Source organism: Aspergillus fischeri, genomic scaffold, assembly GCF_000149645.3.
Source record: "Aspergillus fischeri NRRL 181 1099437636245 genomic scaffold, whole genome shotgun sequence".
NCBI lineage: Eukaryota > Fungi > Ascomycota > Eurotiomycetes > Eurotiales > Aspergillaceae > Aspergillus > Aspergillus fischeri.
The window spans coordinates 974315-999773 of NW_001509773.1; the positions used below are offsets into that span (position 1 = coordinate 974315).

Sequence of the window (25459 nt, forward strand, 5' to 3'; positions counted from 1 at the left end):
TCCGTATCTAGCCTATTACCCCACAGTCGATCACACGCGCCCTCTTGATCACTTTATCTGGTCTGTCTTTGACTCGGAACACGTTCACTATCCATATATAACTACGTACTAAAGTTAGGAGCCTCGGAAGAACCCCAAAGAGAAAACCAAAGGATTAAAAGATTATCTGCTTAGTGGAGGAAACGAAACTTACTCTCTCATAAATAACGCCGGGGTTCACCACCGACAAGGATGTCGACGAACTAAAGCAACTAACTGATATTAAACAGCATGTGGACGGCCAGTGACAACTCTCTTCGTCTGGCAAATTCTCGCTCTTCTCCTCGGTGCATTAATAGATATCTTCTGCCCCATCCTCTGCCGTCTGGAGTCATGGTATTCCAGTCGACCTGTCTGTGTCGCAAGCATCCAAGATGCCCGCAGGTCACTACGCAGCCGATTCCCAAGATGGTATTCTATCACCACACCCGTTGTCTACGGTGACTGTGTACAAGGTGTATAAACGACGATTTTGGGGGCTGGCTCAACTAGTCTTGCTGAATATTGTCGTCAGCTGGGACGTAAGTGCGCTTTTCTGACAAAAGACGCAGAACCAGAATTTGGCTAATGTTTGCACGATCCTGAGAAAATCAGTGGCTCACCTTTTCTTCTATATCCACCACCGCATCGCAGCATTTTGGTGTCTCCGAAACTGCCATTAATTGGATGAGCACTGGCTATCTCTTTGCCTTTTGCGTTGCCAGTCCAGTTGTCATCCTCACTCTTAACAAAGGCGGTCCCAAACCTGCCATCATTACTTCCTCCGCACTCCTGCTCGTGGGCAACTGGATTCGATATGCCGGAACCAAAGCCCAGGGAGGCATCTTTGGTGTGGCCATGTTTGGGCAGATCCTCATCGGTCTGGCGCAACCATTCTGCTTGAGTGCGCCGACAAGGTACAGCGATCTCTGGTTTTCTGATCAAGGGCGCATTAGCGCAACAGCCGTTGCAACTCTGGCCAATCCATTGGGAGCAGCCTTGGGGCAGTTGATCGATTCGTTCTGGGCGACAACCCCCGAGCAGGTTCCAGATATGGTTCTGTACATATCGATCATTGTAGGTGCATCGTCAATCCCATCAGCAGGAGTGAATTGTCGTAAAGCAACCCATATCAGCAGCAATACTGATCGCACACATAATTTGACAGGCAACCGTCGCATCGATACCATCATTCTTCATTCCAGCCGCACCCCAAACGCCCCCAAGCGCTTCATCAGCAGGCAGTAAAACACCCCTCCGTCCGGCGCTGATTCAGCTCCTCAAAACCCTCGAGTTCTGGCTCATCCTGATCCCCTTCTCCGTCTACGTGGGCTTCTTCAACAGCGTCTCCTCCCTCCTGAACCAGATTCTCGAACCATACGGTTTCTCCGAGACAGACGCCGGCATTGCAGGCGGCATTCTCATCATCGTCGGCCTCATCAGTTCGGCCATCATCTCTCCCATCACCGACCGCTTCAAGCACTACCTCGGCACCATCCGGATCCTGGTCCCCATCGTCGCCATCTGCTACATCGCCCTCATCTTCGCCCCGTCCAGTCCCGCAGGCATCGCCCCGGCATACGTCGTCTGCGCCCTCCTCGGCGCATCGTCCTTCGGCCTCCTCCCCGTCGTGCTCGAGTACCTCGTAGAGATCACGTACCCCTTCTCGCCGGAGATAGGAAGCACCATCTGCTGGACAGGGGGACAGCTCCTCGGCGCGGCGTTCATCCTCATCCAGGACGCCCTGAAAGCGTCAGACAACGCTTCGCCGCCCCAGAACATGAGAAATGCTTTGATTTTCTCAGCCGTCGTGGCAGCCGTTGCGGCGCCGTTTCCAATCTGCATCGGGTTGTTTGGGCGGGATGTCCGCCGCCGCCGGTTGGATGTCGATCGCGGCGTCCCTTTGGAAGATACTGTTTTCCGGGGCCCCGAGGCGGCCAGTGCGGGCGTGCGCGTAGGTGATGAGAACCCCAATACCGGACTGGATCATGCTTCTGATATGCCGAAGCTGGCGCCTAAATACTCATCTTGAGGATGATTCGAATGCTCTTGGATAGCGAGTTAGTGTCAGGGATTGCTTATCTGGTTCAGTTATCCTCAGGTGTTTTCCTTACTCGTCTTATGCAGTGCTTCCTTTTTGGCTGTAAAATTTTTTGTGAAATTCATCGATAATGATCTTGTGTAAATGTAATGTTTTCTGGCATACCAGTGGAGGTGAAGTTTAACGTCATGGTCAACTGTTAAGTACTCAGTGTACATTATAACATGGAAGACCAATCTACAGCCACCAGGCCACGGAGAGGGAGGCATCACAAGTCTAAGCAAAGCGGAAACATTGATTCTAAAACAAAGAAAAATGCAAAGCACAGTTTCAAACAGGCGGAGACCAGCTATCTGTACATACAGGCAAAGGATGCCATTTTTTACCATCCTCCATACCGTAACATAACAAGGCCAACAGCAGAATGATAGGACCCTTCCATTCCCAGCTTATATCCCGGTCAAGAAGGCCCCGTGCTCATTCGATGCCGGATTCTATATCGGCAGGCTGACATTCGATTATGCCGGCCATCATGTACTTCTATTCAACTCCTCCCGGCTCTTCTTCTATCCGATCAGATAACCAAGGTGGCACTGTGGGTTTCGCTTGTCGTTGAATGCTGAAAAAGAGCAGGAGGAGTCAGTCCGAGGGCGAAGCGCTTATTTGAGAGCCTTCCAGAGCTTGGGGGCAGCGCAGTTGGTCGCGCAGTGGGCGAGGTGGAAGACTGTTAACAGGCAAAGCCAGCATTAGTTAGTCGGCAATCTCACGAACACATCTTCAAGGCCAACGAGGCTAGCCCAATCTCGAATATTTCAATCGTGTCACTTACACTCCTCGACACAGTCCTCCTTGGGGCCCTTGTGGTCAGGGTCCTCCTCCTGCCGGGTTACGCGCTCAACGCACTCATCGTAGTGGTGCTTGTAAGGGGCGCACTGAGGACCGTTGGCGCAGTCTGTTTATGATAAGGTCAGTAAGTATCACATAGCAATGCTGGGCGAGTAAATAGAAATGGGTCTTAGCGCCGGTGTCCAGACAATCCTACGATGAGGCGGACGACCGGAGATCCGATTGCGTGTGTATTCACTTTCATGAATACGCAACGAAGCGACCCAACGCCGTAGATGGGTAAAAGGGAAGACTCTAGGTCGACAATGAGTGACTCACCCTCCTCAAGCTTGGGCTTGACGTCGACAGCCTCCTCTTCCTCCTCTTCTTCCTCCTCCTCGGGCTCCTCTTCCTCCTCAGGCTCCTCCTGGCTTTCCTCGGAAGACTCTTCAGCGGGAGTCTCCTCACCAGATTCCTCCGTGCTCTCTTCCTCGGTCTTCTCCTCGCTCACGTCGGACTTGTCCTCGGATTCAGCCTCCTGGCTGGTCTGCTCGACGGTTTCGGCGGGAGCCTCAGCCTGAGCCTCGGGGAAGCTCAGGGAGGAGATCATATCGGAGAAAAAGTCGGCGAGACCCATCCTGACCGTGTGAAAGTATCAATTGACGAGAATGGAGGGTCTGGAGTCGAGAGTGTGGGGGTGCAATGGCGACAGCGAGCGAGATTTGATGAGGATGGTGGTTTTACGAAGCTTTGGCTCCGACCGTCAGAAAATCGGAACACCCCGGCGCCGGGGAGGTCGAATTGTCGCACACGTGATTGGCCGACGCTTCGGAGGGATGCCTCTGTACCTGTGTCGTTTAATAAACTACTCATTCTTCATTTTTCTAAAGCTCACACTATCTGTACGGCTCGATGGATCATTCATACAGAGAAGCAAATTGCTGGCGAATAATTTCTCGGACTTGAGCCCCTCTTTTGTCCTATTTTATCGCGATGAGTGATTATCCCCCAATTATTGTACATTAACTTGAAGATATCTCATAATGTAACGGGAATAGCTTTGGCGAAATGATGAGAGAAAGGGAACAGTCGTGAAGGCGGAGATTGCCATTGTAAGCAAGATTGCCCAATGTCTAGAATTATCAGAATCGCCTCCACCCGACGTCAACTGGCACGGCGTAGCCTTTCTTCGAGTTCGTTGGCAACACTCTGTTGCTGAACTTCTTCGTAGCCTGGCGGTGGATCCAATGGTTCGGCTTCTGTCCCTGCACCGTCCTGGCGACTGTACGAGTCCGGAGATAGACCTTGGTCATGAGAGTGAACTCCAGTCATATCACCCTGTGGCCCCGTGTAGGCGGGCAGCTCTTCCAGGTGGATTGTAGAGAGGTCAACGTTTCCCGATCGTCGGCCGCTTTCTTGTGAGAGCTCAAGTGCCTGTTGCATACGCTCCTTGAGTCTCTCAAAGTTGTTGTGGAAGTCGAACGCGCCTCCCTCTTTGAATGTTACCTTCAGTTGAACGGCTGGCAATGACGGGGGAATCCCTCCTCCAGACACGGGTTGGACAAGGGCTATCCACTGGTTTGGACCGAAAAATGGTGCTGTAACGTGCGAGTCATGTATGTTGAGAAGCGGTGCCGAAAATGATTGAAAGTCATTTGACTTCTGAGAGGGAATATAGACAACCTATCATTGATGTTAGCAGACTTTCGGGGAGAAAATGATGAAAAGAGTCTTCTGACCCGCTGGTTGGTAAGATAGATCTGTCCGGCACTGCTCTGCACGGATATTGAATCACTACCCGTGTACGAACTGAGCGGTTGCAGAGAGAAACTCGCGCGCGGGGGAGAGGTGTATATCAACTGCTCATTCGGAAGTTTGACGAAGCCTTCACGGTCATGGAGCATCACCCAGCTGTACAGGCCAACGTCAGAGATGACTCATGCATTTCAAAGGCAATCAGGGTGAACGCAGAATAATTGTGACGAATGACTAGCGATGCAGGTACTATGCATAACAATGAAGAGACAGCGGCTGAACCTAGGGTCGCTCCACATACTTGATTGACATCTTGGCTGGTCGGCTCCAATATTCCAGTAAAAGTGTCGATGTATGCGCTCGTGCTTGGGCTCAAGCGCTATTATCGATAGTCTTGATGTTGACTTATTGGATGACTCTTCATAAAACAGAACAGATGCGGACCAGATGGTCAGACCTGTTGGTCAAAGTCCAGTTTAACAGCCTTGCTAGTGGTTCACGCTGTGTGAATGCTGCAGCTAGTTAGAGTGATGGTAAATCTTCACCTTCAGGTATTTTCTAGCAAAATCCGTCGCCGTGTTTGAGAATAACCAAAGTAATGTCAACGGCGATAAAGCCGGTAGTTTGGACTCGTAGCTGCGTGATATTCGCGACGATCCGCACTATATACTCGCTATGTACTCCGTAGCGTGGGGCAGCCTTCTGGGCGGGGAGATTGAGGACACTTGAACTGGTTCTAAAAGCGGCAGTGTGATATGTATGAGACGTTCATGAGCAGACAATATAGAGCATAAATTCGATAGCCTTTGCCTTGAGACTTTGTCTCTGACCTCGCATCATATGGACGATTAGAACCTGGGTGCCTTATCGGGATGGCAAACACTGAAGCAATGGAGGCTGCTGCGAGAACTTTCTTGCTGTATCCACCAGGATTACCGACGCAAGCCGTTTGAGGAGCGCATTCCCAACACCAACTTATTATTTCTCCTTGATGCTCCTTATCTCAATCAGATCAGCACCTAATCATCAGCTTTGCATAGTATCAAGTTACTGCACTGTTCTCTTCTAAGTCTGCGGAAGAAACGTTATGCTATCTATTACAAGGTAGATGACGTATTTATCCGCGCAGTCCATTGGACTTTGAGTCTAAGGCTGCTTTTGCAGCGTGCCTAATATCACCAAAATGCTTCACTTCATGCCTAGTATTTGTAAAGTGGACCGATCACAGGGGCCATGTCAGGTCCGGCCATGGTGCCGATAGAAATCTGAACAGGACTGAAGCTGCAAATAGAAGAGTCCCAGGAGTAGTGTCTACCAGGCGGACGCGAACCTCGAAGCCCAGCTGTAAGTGAGCATCGGTAGGAGAAGAACAACAACATTCAGTGAACCCTGAGTCGCAGCTATACACTGCTCATATAACGCATCGTCGGGTTTTGTGTTTAAGTCGTTGCCTTAGGGTTGAGACAGCACTGACATCCGTCACGAACCGAGGTGGATGTGGGAACTTCATCCAGTATATAGCTGAAGATGCCATTCTGAGCAGGAGTCTTTGGTGGATTTCTATTAGAACCTATGATACCGCTAACAGTGCTTCGTGACTGCCACGGTGGCTATAACGATAACATCAGCATACTCGAAGCGGATGACCGGACCTATGTATATTTTCCACTAAAAAGGTTGCAGTGCTATCAGCAACTTGCACCTTGGACCTTGGAGCAGAAGCAGCACATCAGACCTTTATAGCTAAGGTTCAGCGAATTCAAAGAGCGATACCTTTGCCAAGAGACCTTCAAGCATACCTATGAAACCATTAGGTGTTTGCGAAGAATGTGGCAAGTAGCAAACACCTCCTCAGATGCTGTCCAGGTCATACTGATCCACAGCGAGCAATCTCAGGCGATTGTTAAATGATGAACCCTCTTCGATTAACGATTGATTGGGCACCGAAATGTAAAGATCCGGGCTTTGCCCATGTCTATCAAAAGATTCGAGCTCCCCGCAGAATTGAGTTTAGGACCAGATGATCAGACCCATGGACACTTGCTGGCAGCTCCAGGTCTCGTGCTACTGAAGGAACGGGCCAAGTGGTACCTATGAGCCTGACTGTATGTCATCAGTGTTAGTTAGCAACTGATTCTGGTTGATACAGCAAGGTAAGACCATATCGACGTCGTGTAATGGAAAATAGAAAAGGGGAAACTCGGCTGAACAAAAATCTGCTGTGCAATTAGTGCAACAGAGATGCAGCTAATACTGTCTCCTGAGACATTAGTAGATAGATGCATTATCTAGATAGTACCTACTCTATACTTAATTAAGAGGTGATTGTGTAGTTCTAGAAGCGTCGCTGTATTTTGAACCAATCCGGTGTGCAGTCCGTGCACAAACGGCGAAACCGCAGGTTTTTGGGACCTCCTGCGCTCCCCCACTATAATTAAAAGGTGCTCTATGACATTATTTATTTAAGCCAAGCAGTGTCACATGGGTAGTCTTTGCTCGCTACATAGCTACTTTTCAACCTTTTTCCCCCAGGCTTCTGATTTCAAGACCTTAACTAAAGAGAGTAAGACTTCACAGCTCTTATACTCAAAATCCCAGGAATTGACTAAGATAAGTTCAATCAAGGTGGTTCGGTCTTGAAGGCGCATGTCCGGTTCGGTCGCATCGACGCGTGCTTCCGGCTTCATCATTTCGAGATAAGACAGCGACTGGGAAGGGACTCACAATCTCGAGAGACTGGTCCATCAAAGAATCCCCTTGTTTCCTCGGCCTTGAGCCATCGCCGCAGCTAGGTGCAAAGAGGGACGATCGGCTCAAGGGCATTTCGATCTATTCTACGGCATCATGGGGACGAAACAACCATATATCCCCCCTCTAATTGGGTGGCTATATGATTTGGTCTTATGGTCATTCTCGGTGCTAATTGACCTGTTCTTCCGGGAAGTTCATCCTCGCGGTTCTTGGAAGATCCCTCGGAGGGGTCCGTTGATCCTCGTTGCAGCGCCTCATGCGAATCAGGTTGGTTTCTGTTCATGTTTCCATACATATATATTTGTCTTCGGCTGTAGTGCTTGCTTCATGCTCCTACTTGTTATATCTTCCAGTCGCTGATTTCTGCAACACTATGATAGTTTGTCGATTCGTTGATTCTGATGCGAGTGTTGCGTAACGAAGCCCACCGTCGCATTTCATGGCTCATTGCAGAGAAATCCTTCAAGCGCAAATTCATCGGATTGTTGGCTAGGGGAATAGGAACTGTCCCGGTGGCTCGAGCAATGGATAATGTGAAACCTGGTGTTGGAACTATATACTTGCCTGATCCTGTTAACCAGCCGACTCTTTTGCGAGGGGTGGGGACCAACTTTGAAGGGCCTGAGTTTGAAAAGGAAGGCACAATCTCTCTCCCTACCATCAATGGTACTTCGCACAGTGCTACCATCGCTGAAATCCGCGGTCCAGAAGAATTGATACTCAAGAAACCGTTCAGAGCCAAGGACGCACTTTTCCAGCTCACAGGACGTCATGATATCGCTGATGATGGAACATTTACCGGGGACGGCTCCGCCAAAGAGCCCGACTTTCAAGGATCCAAGTTCAAGGTATCACCTCACGTCGATCAGACGGCGGTCTACCAAGCAGTATTCGGCAGACTCAACGCAGGTGGCTGTGTGGGTATCTTTCCAGAAGGTGGCAGCCATGACAGGCCAAACCTACTTCCCTTGAAAGGTATAGCTCTTTCCCTTCGATTCGCCTCATTACTTGCGGAAACCTCGGCTGATTGAACTCTAGCTGGTGTGGCATTGATGGCGCTGGGTACTCTGGCGGACAATCCGGACTGTGGCTTGAAGATCGTTCCATGCGGAATGAACTATTTCCACGCTCATAAATTCCGTTCAAGGGCCGTGATTGAGTTTGGTAACCCTATAGAGGTACCAAGGGAGGTGGTTGATCAGTTCAAACGAGGTGAAAGAAGAGAAGCCGTCGGCGCGCTGCTCGACACCATTTATCAGGGTCTTGTATCTGTAACTGTAACTAGTCCTGATTATGAGACTTTGATGGTCGGTGAACCCGCCCTTTTGGACCATGGTATTTGTGGGCTGACATGTTTCTAAGGTAATTCAAGCCGCTCGTCGCCTATATAACACCAAGGGAAAGAACCTCCCGCTTCCCATGGTGGTCGAGCTCAACCGCCGCCTTGTTAAAGGTTATACCCACTTTAAGGATGACCCTCGTGTTATACATCTCAGAAAGGCCGTTGCCGACTACAACAAGCAACTCCGTCTTCTAGGGATCCGTGATCATCAGGTAGAGTATGCGAAGTTCTCGTGGATTCAGGTCATTGCCACCTTGATCTATCGTCTGGGCAAATTAGCTCTCCTGACCATCGGGACACTGCCTGGCTTGATTCTTTTCGCACCTGTTTTCATTGCAACGAAATACATCTCCAAGAAGAAGTCGCAAGAAGCACTGGCCGCATCTACCGTGAAACTTCAAGGACGTGATGTCATGGCAACCTGGAAGCTACTCGTCGCCCTTGCTTTCGCCCCCGCAGTGTATGCATTCTACACTGCAGCCTTCACCTGGTGGGCGTACCACAACCGTATCCAGGGGCTTGTTCCTGTCTGGATGCCTTTGTGGTTGATCGTGCCTATCGGGATGATCTTATTCCCAACCATTACTTTCGCAGCGCTTCGCATCGGCGAGGTGGGCATGGATATTGTGAAATCTCTGAGACCATTGGTGCTATCTTTGAATCCTTCCTCAGCCAATACTCTTGTGAAGGTGCGCGAAAGACGCGCTGCACTTGCTCAACAAGTCACTGAAGTCATAAATACTCTGGGCCCAGAGTTATTCCCAGACTTTGATGCCGCAAGGATCGTCACGGATCCCTTCCGTGGAGACCACCGACCAGCCGGAAAGACAGAAGTTGATCATGCAGCCGTGCCTGAAATCAGAAGAACTGGCGCAACAGATACGGAGGTGGAATCTCCAACACAAGAGCCTCTTCCTCGCAATGAGTCATTCCACAACCTTGCCAACATTGGTTTTTTCTCTACGAGACCTTCGAGCCGTTCTCGAAGCCGTAGTGGCTCGTTTGGGGGTCGACCTGGCTCCTCAGGGCAACAGTTGAAGCCATTGAGCCAGGTGACAACGAAAGACGGGTTTGAAGAAGTCAGCTCGAAGATTCGCGACGCTATGCGCGAACGGGGCGAACGCAGGCGCCGGAGAAGCGAGGATGGAAGCTGGGACATGGCCAGCTCTGGTCCAGGCACGCCTTCGAGTGAAGGAAGCCGGAAAGATTATTAAAGTTGGAAATGTGGGGAGCACCGCAATAGCCATGTATTTCGCACATGAGCGCTAGGTTGGTGCATGTGTTTACTTCCTTTCACTAATGTCAATGAATCATGGAATGAACATCTTGTGTATTGGCTAGCTTAGGTTCTGATACCTGCTAGAATATATATACGTAATGAGATAGTGATCTGAAGCCTATAAATCTTCTTTCAGGTGGTATATCGATGGCATCAACTCTCAGCCAGAATTGGACACATTGATATAATCAGGTGGTCACTGCCAGGCTTTTAAGAAGAGCTCATGAACGTATTATGCTTTGCAGGGGCGTGGAGAGCACAAGCATATGAAGTTGATCTATTGCTATTGCGGATAACTTTGCCGTTGCCGCTCATGATGAACGGAATAGGCCGGCCAAGACCTCGGACGTTGGACGTTTGAACCACAGTTTACACGTGGGCCAGGAATGTTCGGTAGAATACCCTAGATACATACTCCGTACAACATTGCCCTTGACCCACCATTTTGGCGGACTGGATGATCTGGCCTTCTCATTAATTATTCATCTACATTCCTATTCCTGTTCTTGTCAGCTCACAGCCGTGGATCAGCTCTCTGTCTGCTGATTTGCTTGGCGGTTTTGCCTCCTACGACATCAATCACCGCCGGCTTGCGTCCAATTTTAGTACCTTCGATTTCGCGTTGGCAGGAAAATAGTGTAGCCTGATGGACACAGCCCTACGAGTTAAGACCATCTCCCTGTCATATCATACTTAGTCGGTGGAGTTTTCGTGCGAGAGACCTGCGTCAAAACTCCAGTTCTCTTCGTGTTGAGAAATTTGGGACAGTGTTCCATCCTCCTGACGACGTCCGCTCGCTCCGCAAGAGAAAGATTCCACCAGCGTCGCCAGTGATCTAAAGCCACGGCCATTTTTTCCTTATCTAATAGATCCTTCGACGATTCGACCAGAAATCATTAATTACACGATTCACCATGGCTACATCAATGCACCTATCGAAGCTCCGGAATTGGTTCCTCGCGTCTCCTCCGGCCGAGTTCATCATAGCCAGACTGCGCGAGCTATTGATCGGAGCGCTCAAGCAAGGGCCGGTGCCACAGCACATTGCATTTGTTATGGACGGGAATCGGAGATTTGCAAGATCGCATGGCATTGAGACTGTAGAGGGGCATAATCTGGGATTCGAGGCTCTGGCAAGGGTAAGCCGCCCCTTTTCGAAGATCTGCCTGTTGTTACAAAAGCAACCACCCGGTTCTCGGTTGTTCGTCTGGTACTGACTGTTCGTGATGGTCTCTAGATCCTTGAAGTCTGCTACAAATGTGGTGTGAAAGTTGTGACCATATATGCGTTTAGCATCGAAAATTTCAAACGCTCAAAGTTCGAGGTGGATGCATTGATGGATATGGCCAAAGTGAAATTGCAACAAATGGCACAACACGGAGATCTTTTGGATCGTTACGGAGCAAAGGTTCGAGTGCTGGGTCGGTTGGACTTGTTGAAGCCCGACGTCCTTGAAGCGGTGAACCGAGCTGTGGAAATGACCAGCCGCAATGGTGAACGTGTCCTTAACATCTGTTTCCCGTATACGTCACGAGATGAAATCACCGGTGCTATTCGCGATACTGTGGCCGATTACAGCAAGCCCCTGAAATCCATCCGCTCAAACTCTTCCGCGCGAACACCATTCTCCGAGGCTCAAATTGCGCTCAAAATCCGTGCTCAAGCACAGAGTGCGAAGGTGGAGCAAGACACAATTAGCGATAACGAATCTACCTCCGTGTCCTCAATACCAGAAGAAGATCCAAGTGACAGAAGTGAAGGTCCAGACAAGGTCTATGAAGCGGGTTCCGGGTTCTCCTCCTCTACAACCCTACATCTCGGTGGGCATCAGGACGCGGCGAATGGGAAGGCTCCAGAGCTAGGGAACGCATCGGAATCGGGAAAGATTGTCTTTCCATCACCAGACACCATCACCCGTCAGACACTAACAGATCATATGTTGACCAAGGGCAACCCCCCACTTGATCTACTGGTCCGAACATCTGGAGTGGAACGCCTTAGTGACTTCATGCTCTGGCAGTGCGATGAGGACACGGAGATTGTCTTCCTGGATGTCCTGTGGCCCGAATTTGATTTGTGGCATTTCCTGCCTGTCCTTCTCGGCTGGCAAAGGAGGATCTCTAAGTCGAAAAAGAACCCCGACGCTGAAGGAAACTTTGATGGTGACATCAGTGAAGTTTCTGATGCCGAACTCCATTCCAGTGGAAAGGTCAAAGGCTTGTAAATGATGAAGCCATTGCATGGGGCAGCTGGGAGTTTGGAGTTTTTCCTAGGGAGTAAACATTATACCACAGTATCGATTTGAGAATAATGATTACAATAGATTTCCGATTGTCCTGCTGAAAATGGCCCAGGAATTTGTGTCCTCTGAAGTATATGTGTTATCAACATTTGAGGCAGTAGTCTCTGCCAGGTCCCAGATCCAATTAACCCCACTACTAGTCGGTACCCCACTATCGCCGATTTAAGCAATGAACTAGCGCAAGTGCGATATCAACCTTCTGCCTATCTTCTTTTGCTCAATGCCTCTTTGCCTCTTATGAACCATTAAATAGGGCTTGCATTCCATCATTTAGCTCTCTTGCAGGACTTGATCCAGAGTCCATAAACCGAAGAGAGCAAACGACCACCCCACACAACGCATCATCATTCAACCCCAAGCACAACCCACCCATCAGCTTAAGAACATCCACTGAAACGAGGAAGAGAAGAAAAGCAAAAGCCTCAAACATCAAAATGGCCAGGGCTGAAGCTGAAGCCGAAGCTGAAGCCACCACCGACCCAAAAAGCCCCATCACCATAATCGGAATCTCCGGCCCCTCATCCAGCGGCAAGACAACCCTAGCCCGGCTCCTGCAGCGGATATTCGCGCATGCCAACGAAAAACTGCGGACCTTTATCATGCACGAGGATGACTTTTACCTCCCTGATGATCGGTTAGTATCCCCAATCTCACCTACCCTCGACGGGATTTCCAGTATGGTAACCAATCCAGAATCCCATACACGACAACTGCCTCCGGCAAAACAGTCCAAGACTGGGACACCGTCGAGGCCATCGACGTGCCGTTCATGGCCGCAGCGCTGTCCTACGTCCGGCAGCACGGCCGGCTCCCCCCGCGCCTGAAGAGCAAGGAGGATCTCAACGAGGCGTCGGATTCGGGCGTCAGCGACGAGACGATTACCCAGCTGCAGCGCCAGGTTTCTGACAAGCTGCGGCAGGTTGGACCGGCTTTGGCGGGAGACGGGGGAGGGGGAAAGCGGACGGTTGTCTTCTTCGAGGGGTTTTTGTTGTTTAGTCCGCCCGAGGCGGAGGTCAGGGAGCATGTGCTGCGGCCGGTGCATGAGCAGCTCGATGTGCGTTTGTTTTTGCCGGCGCCGTATGATGCTGTCAAGGACCGTCGCGAGAGGAGGAGTGGCTATGTGACTATTGGACCGGCTCCTGTCCCGCCGCTGCCGCACAGGGGATCGTCGGCTTCCGAGGATGCGAACCAGCATGTTGATTTGGAGGCAGAGGATGATGCCCCGCCGCAGAACTTTTGGACAGATCCGCCGGGCTACGTGGATGATATTGTTTGGCCACGATACGTACGAGATCATGCTTGGCTGCTGTTACCCGAAAGCGGTCTTGACAATGATCGGTACCAGAACGCCAGGAATTCGGATACTGACGAATTGATCAGAATTGTAGGGCAAGGGACGAACGTGAGAACTGATGCCGGTGTGGCTGTCGCTCCCGGGAAGGGGACATTGCCCATGGTTGATGTATTAAAATGGGCTATACAGGAGGTGATGAAGCCATTGGAGATGGCCGAGCAATGACATCGGCTAATAATTTGGCAACATATTTCATTTCAGAGCCGTAACCATGTGAAGTTAGATGACATCAACCAAATACGATTTTCCCAGCCTTCAATGTTGCCACCAGCTTGTGGTTCGAGCTCTGCTCTGTCCAGGGGAAGGGCGACTTCATTCTGCAGGAAGGCTAGAGCTCGTCGCCAACGGGTCCCATCCATCCAAGCCAGTAATCGATTCTATCCCTGAGGGAGAAATGACCTTGATCTTCATCACGGCTGCTACCAGACTTGACACTCGCTGTTGGCGTGTCCTTGTCTTCCACAACATTCTCGCGAATGTCCTCTGTCTCATCGTGAGCCGCTTGTCCAGATTCCTGACCATTTAAACCGACGTCTGCCACATAAGTCCGTTGAATGATTTCAGGCGTGTCGCTCGCAATGGCTCGCTCTGGCGCAAGCTCATTATCCAATAGCTCAGGCCGAGAATCCCGGTCTTCATCGCTTGGAAAAGCTAGTCCGAGTAGCTCGCTGTTTGCAACAGTCAAGTTCGTGTCTGATTCTCTCAGAACACAATTCGACACGCTGGGGCAAGGAGGGATCTCAAGATAAGATGTGAGGATCACCCAGACCATCGAGATACAAAGGCTTATGACTAAGCTTTGCATGCAATATGCCATGGAGTCTGCCACTACGTTCGCGAACGACGTCCTCAACGTCTGGGACTTTGCCTCAGGCGGAAATGGCTCGTCGAAGAAATCCTTTCCTGACTGAACAAGATCTTCTTCGCGATCTTCCGAGTCATCTGCGTTGTGCTGCCCCCGGACACCTTCCCGATCGAACCCCACTACCCTTGCAAGTTGGTGTGCTGTTTCCTTGCGGTACTCCGCTTCCAGCTCAGTGAATATTTGACGAAGATCATTCCTGTTACTCTCACAAGTGGTTGACGAGACTGGGTAGATCCGTGGTAGCCAGTTTACAGCTTGTTGGCCAGGAAGCTTGACCTTCCAAGTCACACCAAACATATCCAAGTCTTTGGGAGAGCAAATGACCTGGAGGTACGAAACGCTGACTGGAATTCCTTTGTTTTCCAAGTTAATCATCTGCAAGCCCGTCTCCTGAGGCTCAAGCCGGCAATGAAAACGACCCTCAGGGCCGCCATCCAAACGTAGGAAGAAGCAACACTTTTCCGCCCAGAAGCAGCGATTATGCAGCCTCAAGGAGCACATGGCAGTGTAATTTATCATCACAGCTGGTTGAATGCCCTTTCCTTCATGATCGGTGCTGGCAATGACTTGATAGTCGGCTCGAATCTCCTGGTCCACGGTGAAGTCCTTGACGATGCCGTAGAATTTCTGGTCGCAGACCCGTAAAGGAACGACAAGGTCTCCGTGGTTGACGAACTCAGCGAAGAAGCAGTTCTCCACTATCTTGTACCGCTGCAAGTTGGTAGTGCGGAACTCTAAGCCATGTTTCTCGGGGATCTGAAATAGGAAAAATCCACTCTCGCCAGCCCTCATCCTAGGAAGACCAGGAATGACCAGATTACTCCATCCTTTCGACTTGTCTTTCTCAAGAAGGACAGACACAGTCACGGTGAACTTGTATATTGCTGGCCTAACATTTTCAGGGTTTCGAATGAAGAGGATTCCATTTTTAAAGTCGAGTTTGGGCTCGCTCATGGACGATTGGTAGTCTTCGCAATCGCAGGCTAGGTGATCTTTAGGATCATGCGCCAGAGTTTGGTCCGCATCATCGTGCTCTGAAACCGGGGTTTTAGGTGCCGTCATGTCTCGATCGGAATTATGGCTCAACGTTTCCGGCTCAACGTGTTGGTCAACGGTGATTGTCACACCCTCGGACTCTGTTTGAATACGAAGACCACCTAGGACATTGTGCATGCCAAGGGTCGCCTCAGGGGAGTCCGTGTCAGAGTTGTATCTTGGGCCCTTAGTATCTTCTGTAGCCACAGATTCATTCGCTTCAAGAGAGCCTGGAGACGTCTCAGGAGTTGACGTGACGAAGAAGTCAGAGTCTCCCCACTTTCTGCGGAATGTTTCAGTCATAGTTGTCTCGGTTGGAGTGGGAGCATCTTCCTCTTCAGTAGGCTTTTTACTATGTGCAGCGATTGATGTATCTTGCAACCCATTTGGCGCTGGAATAGAGACTGTACCTCTCGCCACGTCCTTGTCCAGCCGAGTTACGGGCTTCGGGATCATGCTAAGTGTTCTGGAATGTTTCCTGGGAGAGTTCCGCTCTGAAGACTGGATTGAAGGCTGGAGCGCTCCTTCCTTCCCCTCGCTTGCACTTTGAGTCCGCTTATCAGGCTCCAGGGCTGATTTAACACCGCCAACGTCGCTGATGATGCACTTTGCGGACGGTTTCATGCCGGAAGTCTTGGTTCGCTCTGAATCAGACCCAGAATCAGTAAGGGATGCGTCAGATGCACTCCTCTTCCGGCCTGGGTTCTGCATCTTGATCCAGTCGGCACAATCTGCAACATTCAAGCGCAGTCCAGAAGAGAGATTGGGTGCGGAGGAGAAGAGGTGCGACGAGGGCTCAAATTCCCCGTCGTTGCCGCAGCCTGCAACGGCTTCAAGGGAAGAAGACACAGTTGCATCCTGAGAGCTGATGCGAGATTCTCTCGCTGCGGTAAAGACGTCTCCCTCAGGAGTGCCTGAATTGTAAGAAGTGGTACCGTCATCAGATTCTGGTGCGGAGAAAGCGAACAATGGGCTTTGAGGCGAACTGTCACTCGACTGGTCTCCTTGGCCCCATTCGTTGGATTGGAGGCGGACGGAGAAGGTCTTGATGAGAGACATGTTTACAGATCTGGTGTTGAGAAGCTGAAGTTGCGTGTTTGGGACGCATCGAACCTATGTTGACAGAGAGAATGACAGCGATCAGTACGAAACTTCATCAACCTGGAATGTCAGCTTACCTCAAGGGAGATTCTAAGGCCTACTGGCTCAAGCTCATTGCCATTCCAGGTACCCCGTATCTCCAAACAGCTGAACTCGGGCGACCGCTGAGGCAATGAGCTCCCATGGGCCTCGCCCCGTTTTGCTGGAGAAGCCATGTGCTTTCTGACGCACTTATCTGCTCTTAGTTAGCTATCGCAGAGATAAATCTCAGGTTCGATGTATCTATCGTCGAAAAGGGCAGAGCGATTGAAGGACCGAAGACGGTGACGATGAGTGCACTGCGCTGGGAGAACGTTGCGCAAGGTAAGGTAGTAGAGGAAAAAGGATGATGAAAGTGAATGAGCTGAAAGTCAGGGGGAGCAACGACCTAAGACACACACGCTCTTTGGTCCAGGAAGGGAAGGAGCGCTGTGTTTATACTAACGTGAGGCACCCACGCATGACAATCGCTTAGAACAACAACTCTTTATGTTGTTGTTCCATATCTTGTCTTAGGCAGACTTCAAGCTATGCCACTTTTTTCTAATCACATACTAACAGGATGACCTTATATCCTTCAGCAATTATTGTAAGGATTGATAATTCAACAGTTGCCCTGAGTGAGCAGACTCAAATGCTAAACCTCCTCACCGGGATATGTAGGTCCCGATTTGGCACAGCCAATATGTACAAGAATATTTGAACGACGTCATTTCAGACGCGAACAGTGACAAAGAAGGAAGAGGAAGAAGCAAAGTGAAAACAAGAAGAATCAGAGAAACCCGCCAGCACGGTCACTCCTTGTTTTGTCCCATGCGCCATGTATAACCCGCCAGCCACCGATTCAGTTCCCGTAACACCCGCCCATCGGTCTATCCAAAACAGAAACGTGATAAAGATAGAATCAAACAGAAAGCAGAAATAAAGACAGTCCTCCGAGAAAGGCCCTTGACACCCCGAAAGACTTTTTTTTTCCCCTAATGGAGTATAAGAGTGGTAAAAAGACATCAGCAGAAGAAAGTAAAAAAGCAATCCGTAATCGCGTAAATCCATTATCGGGGTGTCCCATTATGTGAGCCAGGATGCTCAAAGGTTGTTTGACCGGGCGCGGCACCATATCGATCCCCTTCGGTTGAACCCATGGGTTGTGACGGGAGAATAGGAGTTGCACCTTGTGACGCCTGATCAAAGTAACCTCGTGCAGATGCACCGTTAGTCCCTTGTGGAAAGTTGCGATTCCGTTGCAAAGGTGGTAAAATTGTAGAACTTGTTTGGTACTGTTGCGTTCGCGGTTGGGGATATCCTTGCGGCATCATGGCGGCCGTCGAATCTGCGGTCTATTTCAGAAGAACAGGAAATCCTTAGCTATCGTCTTTAGAAGTCATTGGCTTGTGAAGGGTCCATACAGGAGTACCTGGCTGGTTCATCATTCCTAGAGATTGCATCGTCGCTTGCTGGCTGGAGCGTGCGTGGGCCGCTGGATCCTGCATCTGGGCCACTTGAGCGGATGGCGGGATCCCATAGGACATCTGCGCATCAATGTAAGCAGAGGTTCAAGCTGGGGCCATATTACCGGGTCTCGGGGATTTCACAGCAACCATGGATTCCGGTGAACCGTAAGATGCCAGGGCAGCCACGGCAGGTTGTGGTTGACTAACCGCATAATCTGGTACTCCCGCATGTCCAGCAGGATATCCTTGCATCATAGGTGTCTGGTAGGTACCTGGCTGATTCGGATACATGGCGGTGGTTTGTGGATACGCATCCACCTGGCGTATCCGACCTTCGGCGTCATAGATGCCTCTGTTCCCGTAATCCACAGATGTCCGCTGACGTTTGACCGGTGTCCCGTAGTATGCATAATCTCTGCCTGCTGCCGGATAGCCAGTGAAAGCGTTCCCCGACATCTGCATCGAGGACCGGTCCGGGGAGCGAGGGAGTGGCTGCTGGGGATACTCTTCCGGCCGTGGCGGCCGTTTCCTAACAAAGTCAGTCATATTGTTATGGTGCAAAGCTGAGAAGCGAAATTCACAGGTCTCGCCGAGTACATACAGAGACAGTGTGCGAGGCTCTTTTCTGATCCGTAGTTTGACACCCTGGTCGGCAAAGGACCGAGAAAGAAAGGTGGATTCTTGCATTCCAGGGAAAGTCTTTGGTGGTGAAACTGCATCCTTTTAGTCTGCACCACTCGCAGAATTAATAGGCGCAAGATTGTCATACCAGTGAAGCGATCAGAGATAATGGATTTTAGGTAGGTAACCACATCCCTATGCACGGCGAGATTAGCGCTCTGGCATACTTATCAACAATCAATGAAGGAAGGCACAGGTTGCTCACTTTCGCATCTCAAACAAGGTAAACTTCAGTCGGAACTCCCCTTCGATTTTGACGGACAAATCCCCAAATACAAAGAATCCGCCGTCTGCGCAGCGCGAGTCAGCAACGAAGCAGTACCACCTTTTACACAAAAGTAGGCTTACCATTATTATCCACATCCTTCAACCGGTGAAGCGACGAGACAAGGGTGCCTGCCAAAGCTGTGGCCGGCGGTACGGGAACTGGCTGATCTTCATTGGCATCGTACAGACTGCAGCACATGAAATAATACGGGCTCTGTAGGTAGTGTCTACTCATGCAAATTAGCCCGAATCTTTCTCCAACAAGCCGAAACAAGCTCCCATCGTGACTTACTGCGCGAGATAGCTCCCTTCCTCTCTTACCCGGAGTTGCACAATCGGCGGCGGATCGACTGGCTTGCGTTCTGAAGAGCAAAAGTCCCATGTTAACGTCTATTTGGTCCCAAAGGAGGCTCGATGAGAGCTATGAGTAGAGTCTGCAGTCCCCAACGTACCTTTCTCCTTCCCACCGGCCACGCGCGCCCGATTGGGCTGCTGGCGAATGATCAACTCGAAGTCAGAACTGGTGTTGGACAACATTGTCAGTTGGAGACCCTGGACAGCTGAGTAAGAGTCGAGAAGACCATTCCGGTGCGAAGGAAGGTCGGACAAACCTCTGGGATTCGCGGGAAAGAGAGGCGTCTGAGAACGTCGACGCACTCATCAAGGCGAAGATCTTGTCACAGAAGTACCAGGTAGTAGTAGAGCCGGGGGATCCAGGTCGCGGTTGTCCGTCAGAAGAGCGCGCCAACGAACCACGTACGTATCGTACAGGGTTCACCAAAATCGAGCAAAGCTGGATAAATGCTCAAGGGAAAGAATAAGTGGTTTTACAATACCAAGGGAAAAATGAGATAATAGGCTGGAGATTTCGGCTCTCTCTGGAACCTTGCAGCGGACACTTGTGGTTCGGACGGAGCACTAAGGCAGGTAGAATAAAAAAGGACGATCCCTAGTAGTAGTAGAAGTACCCAGTGGGGTGAAGGGACAAGGTCCAAAGAAGAGGGGGGGGGGTTAGGAATTGTCGTTGGTTAAAGACGGACACGACAGAGTATGATTGATTGATGATTCTAAGTAGTAGTTGGAGAAATGGAACTGGTCCAAGGTCCAAGTACCATGGGTGGAGACGAGCTGTGGGAATTTCAATACCAACAGCTCCCAGTCCGGAACCGCTTTGAGCGTTGACAAAGCTGAGCAGGGCAGCTACCTTAAGGTAAGGTAGGTGCCTTAGGTCGTGCGGGCGAGGTAGGTGGTGTTGGTGCGTAAGCTGGCAAGTGGTAGTGTGATGGGTCAATTCCGTCGCTTCCCTTTCTTTTTTTTTTTTTTTTTTTTTTTTTTGTTTTCTTCTTTTTTTTTTATATATATTTTTTGTTCTTTTTCCCCCTCCTTGCCTTGGGTGTGATGGAAAAGGGCGGTTTACGAAAACGGCGCCGCAGGGACCCAAGGAACAGTTTGAAGGCAGAGAGAGATGGATGGATGGTGTCGTCAGAATGCAAGCGGCAAGAGCCAGCCGAGCACGGTTCCAGACAAACCTTAACCTGTGCTGTGAGGAAAGACTGCCGGATTTGCGCAGTCCAGCAGAAAAAAAAAAAAAAAAAAAAAAAAATGTTGTAAGGTAGCAGTTCGAAAATGAATATTCTCTTGTTTGTTTCCGCTCTCGTGATGACGATGTAGATGTCCAGGAATAGGAAAGCTGATGGAAAACGAGCGAAGAAAAAGGGCAAAAATGAAGATTCGAGACAACCGTTGCCGACCGTATATGCTCGATGCTCGTGATATGCAGCGCGAACCCTCTGTCTGTCCCTCTTCTTGTTTATCTTCCCTTCCTCTTGGTCGTCGAAATGCTTCAATGATATGACGATATAGAGGTAGGGGGAAAAAAAAAATTGGATGGTCAAAGGATAAAACAAGAAGGTTATTGGGTGTGGTTCGGGCGGGATCAGAAGACCGCTTCAGCCCAGAGTTGAAAGAACACAGCTGAACAATGGGTCAAAAGTCGCCTCCCACAGGTCTGAGGGTCTCTTGACACACAGGAATCCAAGGGAAGAAGGCGAAAAAAGAGGAAAATTTTACTCGAGTTTTCAGATAAACCAGCTGAACCAGATAATGAAAATGTGTTCCGGTGGAGTAGTACCAGGACAGTAGACCAACGCCGGTGACTTTTTCGGCCGGCAGTCCAGTCGTTCTTGAAGTTGAGGGAGAATCGTTACCAGTCAGGTCGATACTCGACCACGGTTGAGAAAACGGGCTAAGGCGTGTATCAGTCTTGATCATCCGACAGGAACCGTAGAACATCTGAAGATGATGCGCACATTGGCACGCCTCGAGGGGTAGGAGGACTGAATGCTCGAATGAAACGAAAGAATAGAGCAGGGAGTGTAACCAGAATCTGAGATTCAGTTCGGACACCTGCGCAAGTCTCAAACTTTACCCTCGTCTAGGCCGGATCGATGGGGGCAGTTGATCGAGCTAAGCATGAAATCCACCGCGTTTGCGGCAAACCATTACTCGCTTCCCCGAACAAAGCCCCAACCCACAGGCGCAACGGTTGGCCTTGTGCGCGGAGATAGAGCCGATTATGCAAGCGATTAGACCCGTTTTCCTCACTATCTAGACGCCGCGCAGGGTCTCCCTAGTCTCCCGGCTCCCTTGCAGACGCCAGAGCCGCAGAGCGTGGGAGCGATGGTGCCGGTGCGCGCGCCTAAGCATTCCAGTCTGAGTCTGGTCGCGCAATTCCCATCGCTTATTCGTTCCACCCTAAACTTTGATCGTCTCTTGGACTCTTGACCGGCAGTTCGGGGGAACAATCGCCTTTCGTAGATCCCTTAGTCTCCTTTTCCCTCTTTCTGATCCCCCCTGGCTCTCCGTCTAGGTTGTTTCCTTCAACGTACTGTTTGAATCAATCAACAATGCGCTCATAGACACAACAGAAGAACCAAGGGAACAGAACATACCTTAAATTCTCTTGTTCCCCTGATGTCGATCCAATGGTTTCCGTGTTCCAATTGAGCTAGGATCCAAGGGAAGGAGCTCACTTCCAGTAACGAGAAACCCAGGGCACCAAGGCCCACTCGATAACCGTTGAAAATCCCCGTCCGACACTAAGAGAGTCGTCGTACCTCAACAAATAAACAATGGCCTTGCTTCTCCTGGTCGCTCAATGGAGTTAAGATATCCTTCTCTGTCGCGAGTCTCTTGTCCGTCAGCACCAGGTGATGGACGGAGGATTCTCTGCTGTCCCACGAATGCGCTTCAGGCCACGAGATGCCGAATCGCTTCCCTCTTCGCTTACGGCTGAACCAAGTGAAGCCCTCTTCCTTTCACCCCAATGAGCTCCACTGTTCTCAACTCGATCACCGTTAGTCTAGACAAAATACCGGTTCGGCTGCGTCGGGGAAACAGTCTGCATGCAAGGGAATCCTTGCGTGGGGATAAGGGGTTAATCGGAAATCGGCCAACAAGACTTTGCTGGTCATATAGAGGGAGTGACGAACAGTTTCACCAGAAGTCTGGAGTAGAAAGTGGGAGCCGGGTGCCTTTTTCTCACCGCGCAGTTTGTGCAATGAAGGTCAGGCCGCAAATGGCCAAAACTCGCATGATCTTAGCTTGGGTCCTAGGGATCTAGCTTGGTGGATATATCACATTGGCTTCTCTTGACATGCAGGATGCGATGGCTGCACGCAAAACACAGTGGCTGAGAGGATAGTTCAGCTCCTAGTGCATGCAGCTAAATCGACGAGGCTAAGGGGTCAAGAAAGTCAATATGATGCAAAACGACAGATCTCTTGATCGACGAACCACCCGAGTGCAGTAGTATGTGGTCAAAGTGTGAGATTGATTCTCTGCAGTCGAGATGCTGACCTTACTGAAATAGAGCTGAGCTACGCTGGCCTTCCCCCCCCCAGGGGTGCAGGTCCTTCATGCACGCTGCGTCTGGGAGTCGCAATACCGACAGTGCGGCTGAGTATTACACATTTCTCTTTCCCATACAACGGACGAGGTTTTCTTTGGTCGATTGACCTTCAGAATTCACCTCTCACAAGGTCAACGTGCCAGCGTCCCTGACAAATACGGATCCTGCAGCTGCACTCAGCTGTCCTCACCTGCAAGAGTACTTAGAATAGCAGGAAATCCACAATAGCCGCTCTCGAAATTTTGGCCTCACTGCGCTGGCTCATCACAGTTTGGTCCCTTCATTAGCAGCAAATTCCGGCGCTGGTTGACGACGATGGAATCGATGGACCGCTTTGTGTAAATCCAGGAAACCCAACGTTGACGTGAATATGCAGACATGGCAGTATTAGTCCCATCTGAGCGCAAGCGAGGACATTGCTATTGGCGACAAACGCGCAAGGGTGGCATGGGCCAATTCCTGCATATGTAAAACACCGTGACAAATGAGAATTCGGCGGACCGCAGAGGATTCAACAATATCACGCCGCTGAACGATGATCTCCATTCCAGGAAATGGGACGAAAGCAATCACGATAATAATACAACAAATTCAGGAAGAACAGATGATCCATAAACTGACATTTTGGGGGCTGGGCAGTTATGACGGGTGACAGTGACTCTCAAGGGTCGGGACGACGGGATGCTGCGGTATAATTAAGTTAAAGACACAAGGTTATCAAGCACTGACCAATATTCATATTGCAGTTGACTGATTCCTGGAAACAAACACTTTCTGGACGCCATTATTGTCGTTGTGTTCGCAGTTGGTCAAAATCCTACCGTACCCGCGCGAACCACGTTGCAATGCCGTAACATGCTGCATACGAGCACAGCCATCATTGTGGACTGTTGATCCATGGCGCGCGAGATATCAGTATTTTCGGCCTTTTTCGTTTGGAAAACAGCTCCGGCCAAGGCTTTGCGATCTGCACCGTGGATAGGAGACCACAACAAAGTTTCAGAACTTTTTCTTCCTACGCTGTCAACTCCTGAACAAGTCGAGGACGAGACAATAGGGGAGAAGGGAAACGGTGGGAAAAGAAGGGGAGAAAAAGAAAAGAGCAGAAAGAAAAATAAACGAACACTCTGGACTCAAATCGAGCGACGAACGATTTTTAATCTTTTAATTATGCCGGCTTCTACTTTTGTCCTTCTACATAATGAAGTGGGGATCAAAAAGCTGCAGGATGAACTGTCGCGGACTTCATCGGCGCTCCAGCTGGTCTAGCACAATGGCACACACAACTCGAATTGTCCACCCCCTGTTCCACTGGATCTCCGTTTACACTTGTCCTCTGGACTAACCTGCGAGTTCCAGTCTTTAAAAGAGTCAGATTCGTGGTTTAAATAGCAGTCATTGGAGGTCCGGTTTTACCAGGTAAGTAAGGTATTGCATTCGCAGCTAACTTGGCGCTTTTTCCATAGAACCCACCAAGTATCCACGGAGAACAGTTAACAACGACCAGCCTGTTCTGCTTATGTGCTTCTCATCGGTGTCAGCAAGAAGTGATTTGCAGGGTCAAATTACCCTGCTATATATTTATCTAAACATACCCCGTAAAGGACTTCGTGAACTGAAGGGAGCACAAGAAAGATGATGAACAGGTCCAAATCCCGAAAGGCTTACGGAGCTCTCCATAGACTCGGCGGAAAAGGAAAAGGACACTATGACTGATCACAAAACCCAACAGATGGGTCAAAAACCGATCAAGGATCATGCGAAGTCTCAATTCTTTGACATCGAGCCCCGGAAAAGGCAACCGACGAAAGAGCATACTAACCATCGAATCCTTGCTCCTTAGACACAGGGGACATCTTAGACCTGTCGCAAATAGTTAGAGTTTATGTACGGTGTGGCCTTAGCAGTAAATGTACATTTTATTTCTGCGGTCTTGATATGTGTAGTCTATACTCTGCACTGCCTATGTCTGTGATTCAATGCGCCCCGGCTGAGAATCTTGGTGTTGCCATCCTGCTTCCTGGCTCCTGCATGGGCTTGAAGTACTCCGTACCACTAGCATACCTACCTTAGTATCCTGCATTCATCTCCATATGCAAGACGATCGAAGGAAAAAAAAAGTCAAAACCACACTCATTTCCTGGTTCTTGGGCTGCGGGCAACGGTACCCATATTCCCACTCCACATGAGGGTCTTGATCTGCAGACTGCAGCTAAACCAAGGCGGAGTCGCCCGCAATGCTTAGGCCTGGCCTCGACCGTTACTGTTCGTCTCTGTGTGGCTCAAACAAAAACTTGGAAAAAAGGTACCAGTAGTAACGTCTTAAGTGTATGACTGTTGAATGAGCGGATAGATCAGATAGGCCTTCCTTACCTGCTCTGCTATACGACACTTGTCTACCACAGTACCCAACGTCGCACAGCGAGAGCAGTGCACTGCACTG

At 50.0% G+C, this 25459-nt stretch overlaps 8 protein-coding genes across 8 annotated transcripts, besides 6 other annotated features; 4 read left to right on the forward strand and 4 right to left on the reverse strand.

The window, feature by feature from the left end:
• Positions 1-413: 413 nt before the first annotated feature.
• Positions 414-2050, forward strand: NFIA_104790 (putative cell surface receptor/MFS transporter (FLVCR); the record flags this gene model as incomplete). Its single annotated transcript, XM_001266887.1, has 3 exons — positions 414-560; positions 634-1095; positions 1187-2050. 3 exons carry the CDS (start codon positions 414-416, stop codon positions 2048-2050), a joined length of 1473 nt encoding a protein of 490 aa, XP_001266888.1.
• A 668-nt stretch (positions 2051-2718) lies between these two features.
• On the reverse strand, positions 2719-3521 carry NFIA_104800 (cytochrome b-c1 complex subunit 6 family protein; the record flags this gene model as incomplete). Its single annotated transcript, XM_001266888.1, has 3 exons — positions 2719-2783; positions 2889-3011; positions 3224-3521. 3 exons carry the CDS (start codon positions 3519-3521, stop codon positions 2719-2721), a joined length of 486 nt encoding a protein of 161 aa, XP_001266889.1.
• Positions 3254-3313: a microsatellite.
• Positions 3277-3310: a microsatellite.
• Positions 3522-4048: 527 nt separating the features above from the next.
• Positions 4049-4951, reverse strand: NFIA_104810 (uncharacterized protein; the record flags this gene model as incomplete). Its single annotated transcript, XM_001266889.1, has 3 exons — positions 4049-4567; positions 4624-4795; positions 4941-4951. The coding sequence occupies 3 exons, from the start codon at positions 4949-4951 to the stop codon at positions 4049-4051; spliced, it is 702 nt and encodes a 233-aa protein (XP_001266890.1).
• A 2532-nt stretch (positions 4952-7483) lies between these two features.
• NFIA_104820 (putative glycerol-3-phosphate acyltransferase Sct1) lies at positions 7484-9946 on the forward strand (the record flags this gene model as incomplete). The annotated part of the gene is made up of 4 exons (XM_001266890.1): positions 7484-7657; positions 7771-8365; positions 8429-8697; positions 8753-9946. 4 exons carry the CDS (start codon positions 7484-7486, stop codon positions 9944-9946), a joined length of 2232 nt encoding a protein of 743 aa, XP_001266891.1.
• A 979-nt stretch (positions 9947-10925) lies between these two features.
• On the forward strand, positions 10926-12235 carry NFIA_104830 (undecaprenyl diphosphate synthase family protein; the record flags this gene model as incomplete). The annotated part of the gene is made up of 2 exons (XM_001266891.1): positions 10926-11150; positions 11249-12235. The coding sequence occupies 2 exons, from the start codon at positions 10926-10928 to the stop codon at positions 12233-12235; spliced, it is 1212 nt and encodes a 403-aa protein (XP_001266892.1).
• A 512-nt stretch (positions 12236-12747) lies between these two features.
• NFIA_104840 (ribosylnicotinamide kinase) lies at positions 12748-13832 on the forward strand (the record flags this gene model as incomplete). The annotated part of the gene is made up of 2 exons (XM_001266892.1): positions 12748-12947; positions 13007-13832. 2 exons carry the CDS (start codon positions 12748-12750, stop codon positions 13830-13832), a joined length of 1026 nt encoding a protein of 341 aa, XP_001266893.1.
• Positions 13833-13995: 163 nt separating this feature from the next.
• Positions 13996-16626, reverse strand: NFIA_104850 (uncharacterized protein; the record flags this gene model as incomplete). Its single annotated transcript, XM_001266893.1, has 1 exon — positions 13996-16626. The coding sequence occupies one exon, from the start codon at positions 16624-16626 to the stop codon at positions 13996-13998; it is 2631 nt and encodes an 876-aa protein (XP_001266894.1).
• Positions 16627-18068: 1442 nt separating this feature from the next.
• Positions 18069-19643, reverse strand: vosA (the record flags this gene model as incomplete). Its single annotated transcript, XM_001266894.1, has 8 exons — positions 18069-18236; positions 18366-18687; positions 18760-18871; positions 18928-18974; positions 19045-19129; positions 19188-19333; positions 19399-19468; positions 19559-19643. The coding sequence occupies 8 exons, from the start codon at positions 19641-19643 to the stop codon at positions 18069-18071; spliced, it is 1035 nt and encodes a 344-aa protein (XP_001266895.1).
• A 768-nt stretch (positions 19644-20411) lies between these two features.
• Positions 20412-20482: a microsatellite.
• Positions 20416-20459: a microsatellite.
• Positions 20483-20684: 202 nt separating the features above from the next.
• Positions 20685-20708: a microsatellite.
• Positions 20685-20709: a microsatellite.
• Positions 20710-25459: the final 4750 nt, after the last annotated feature.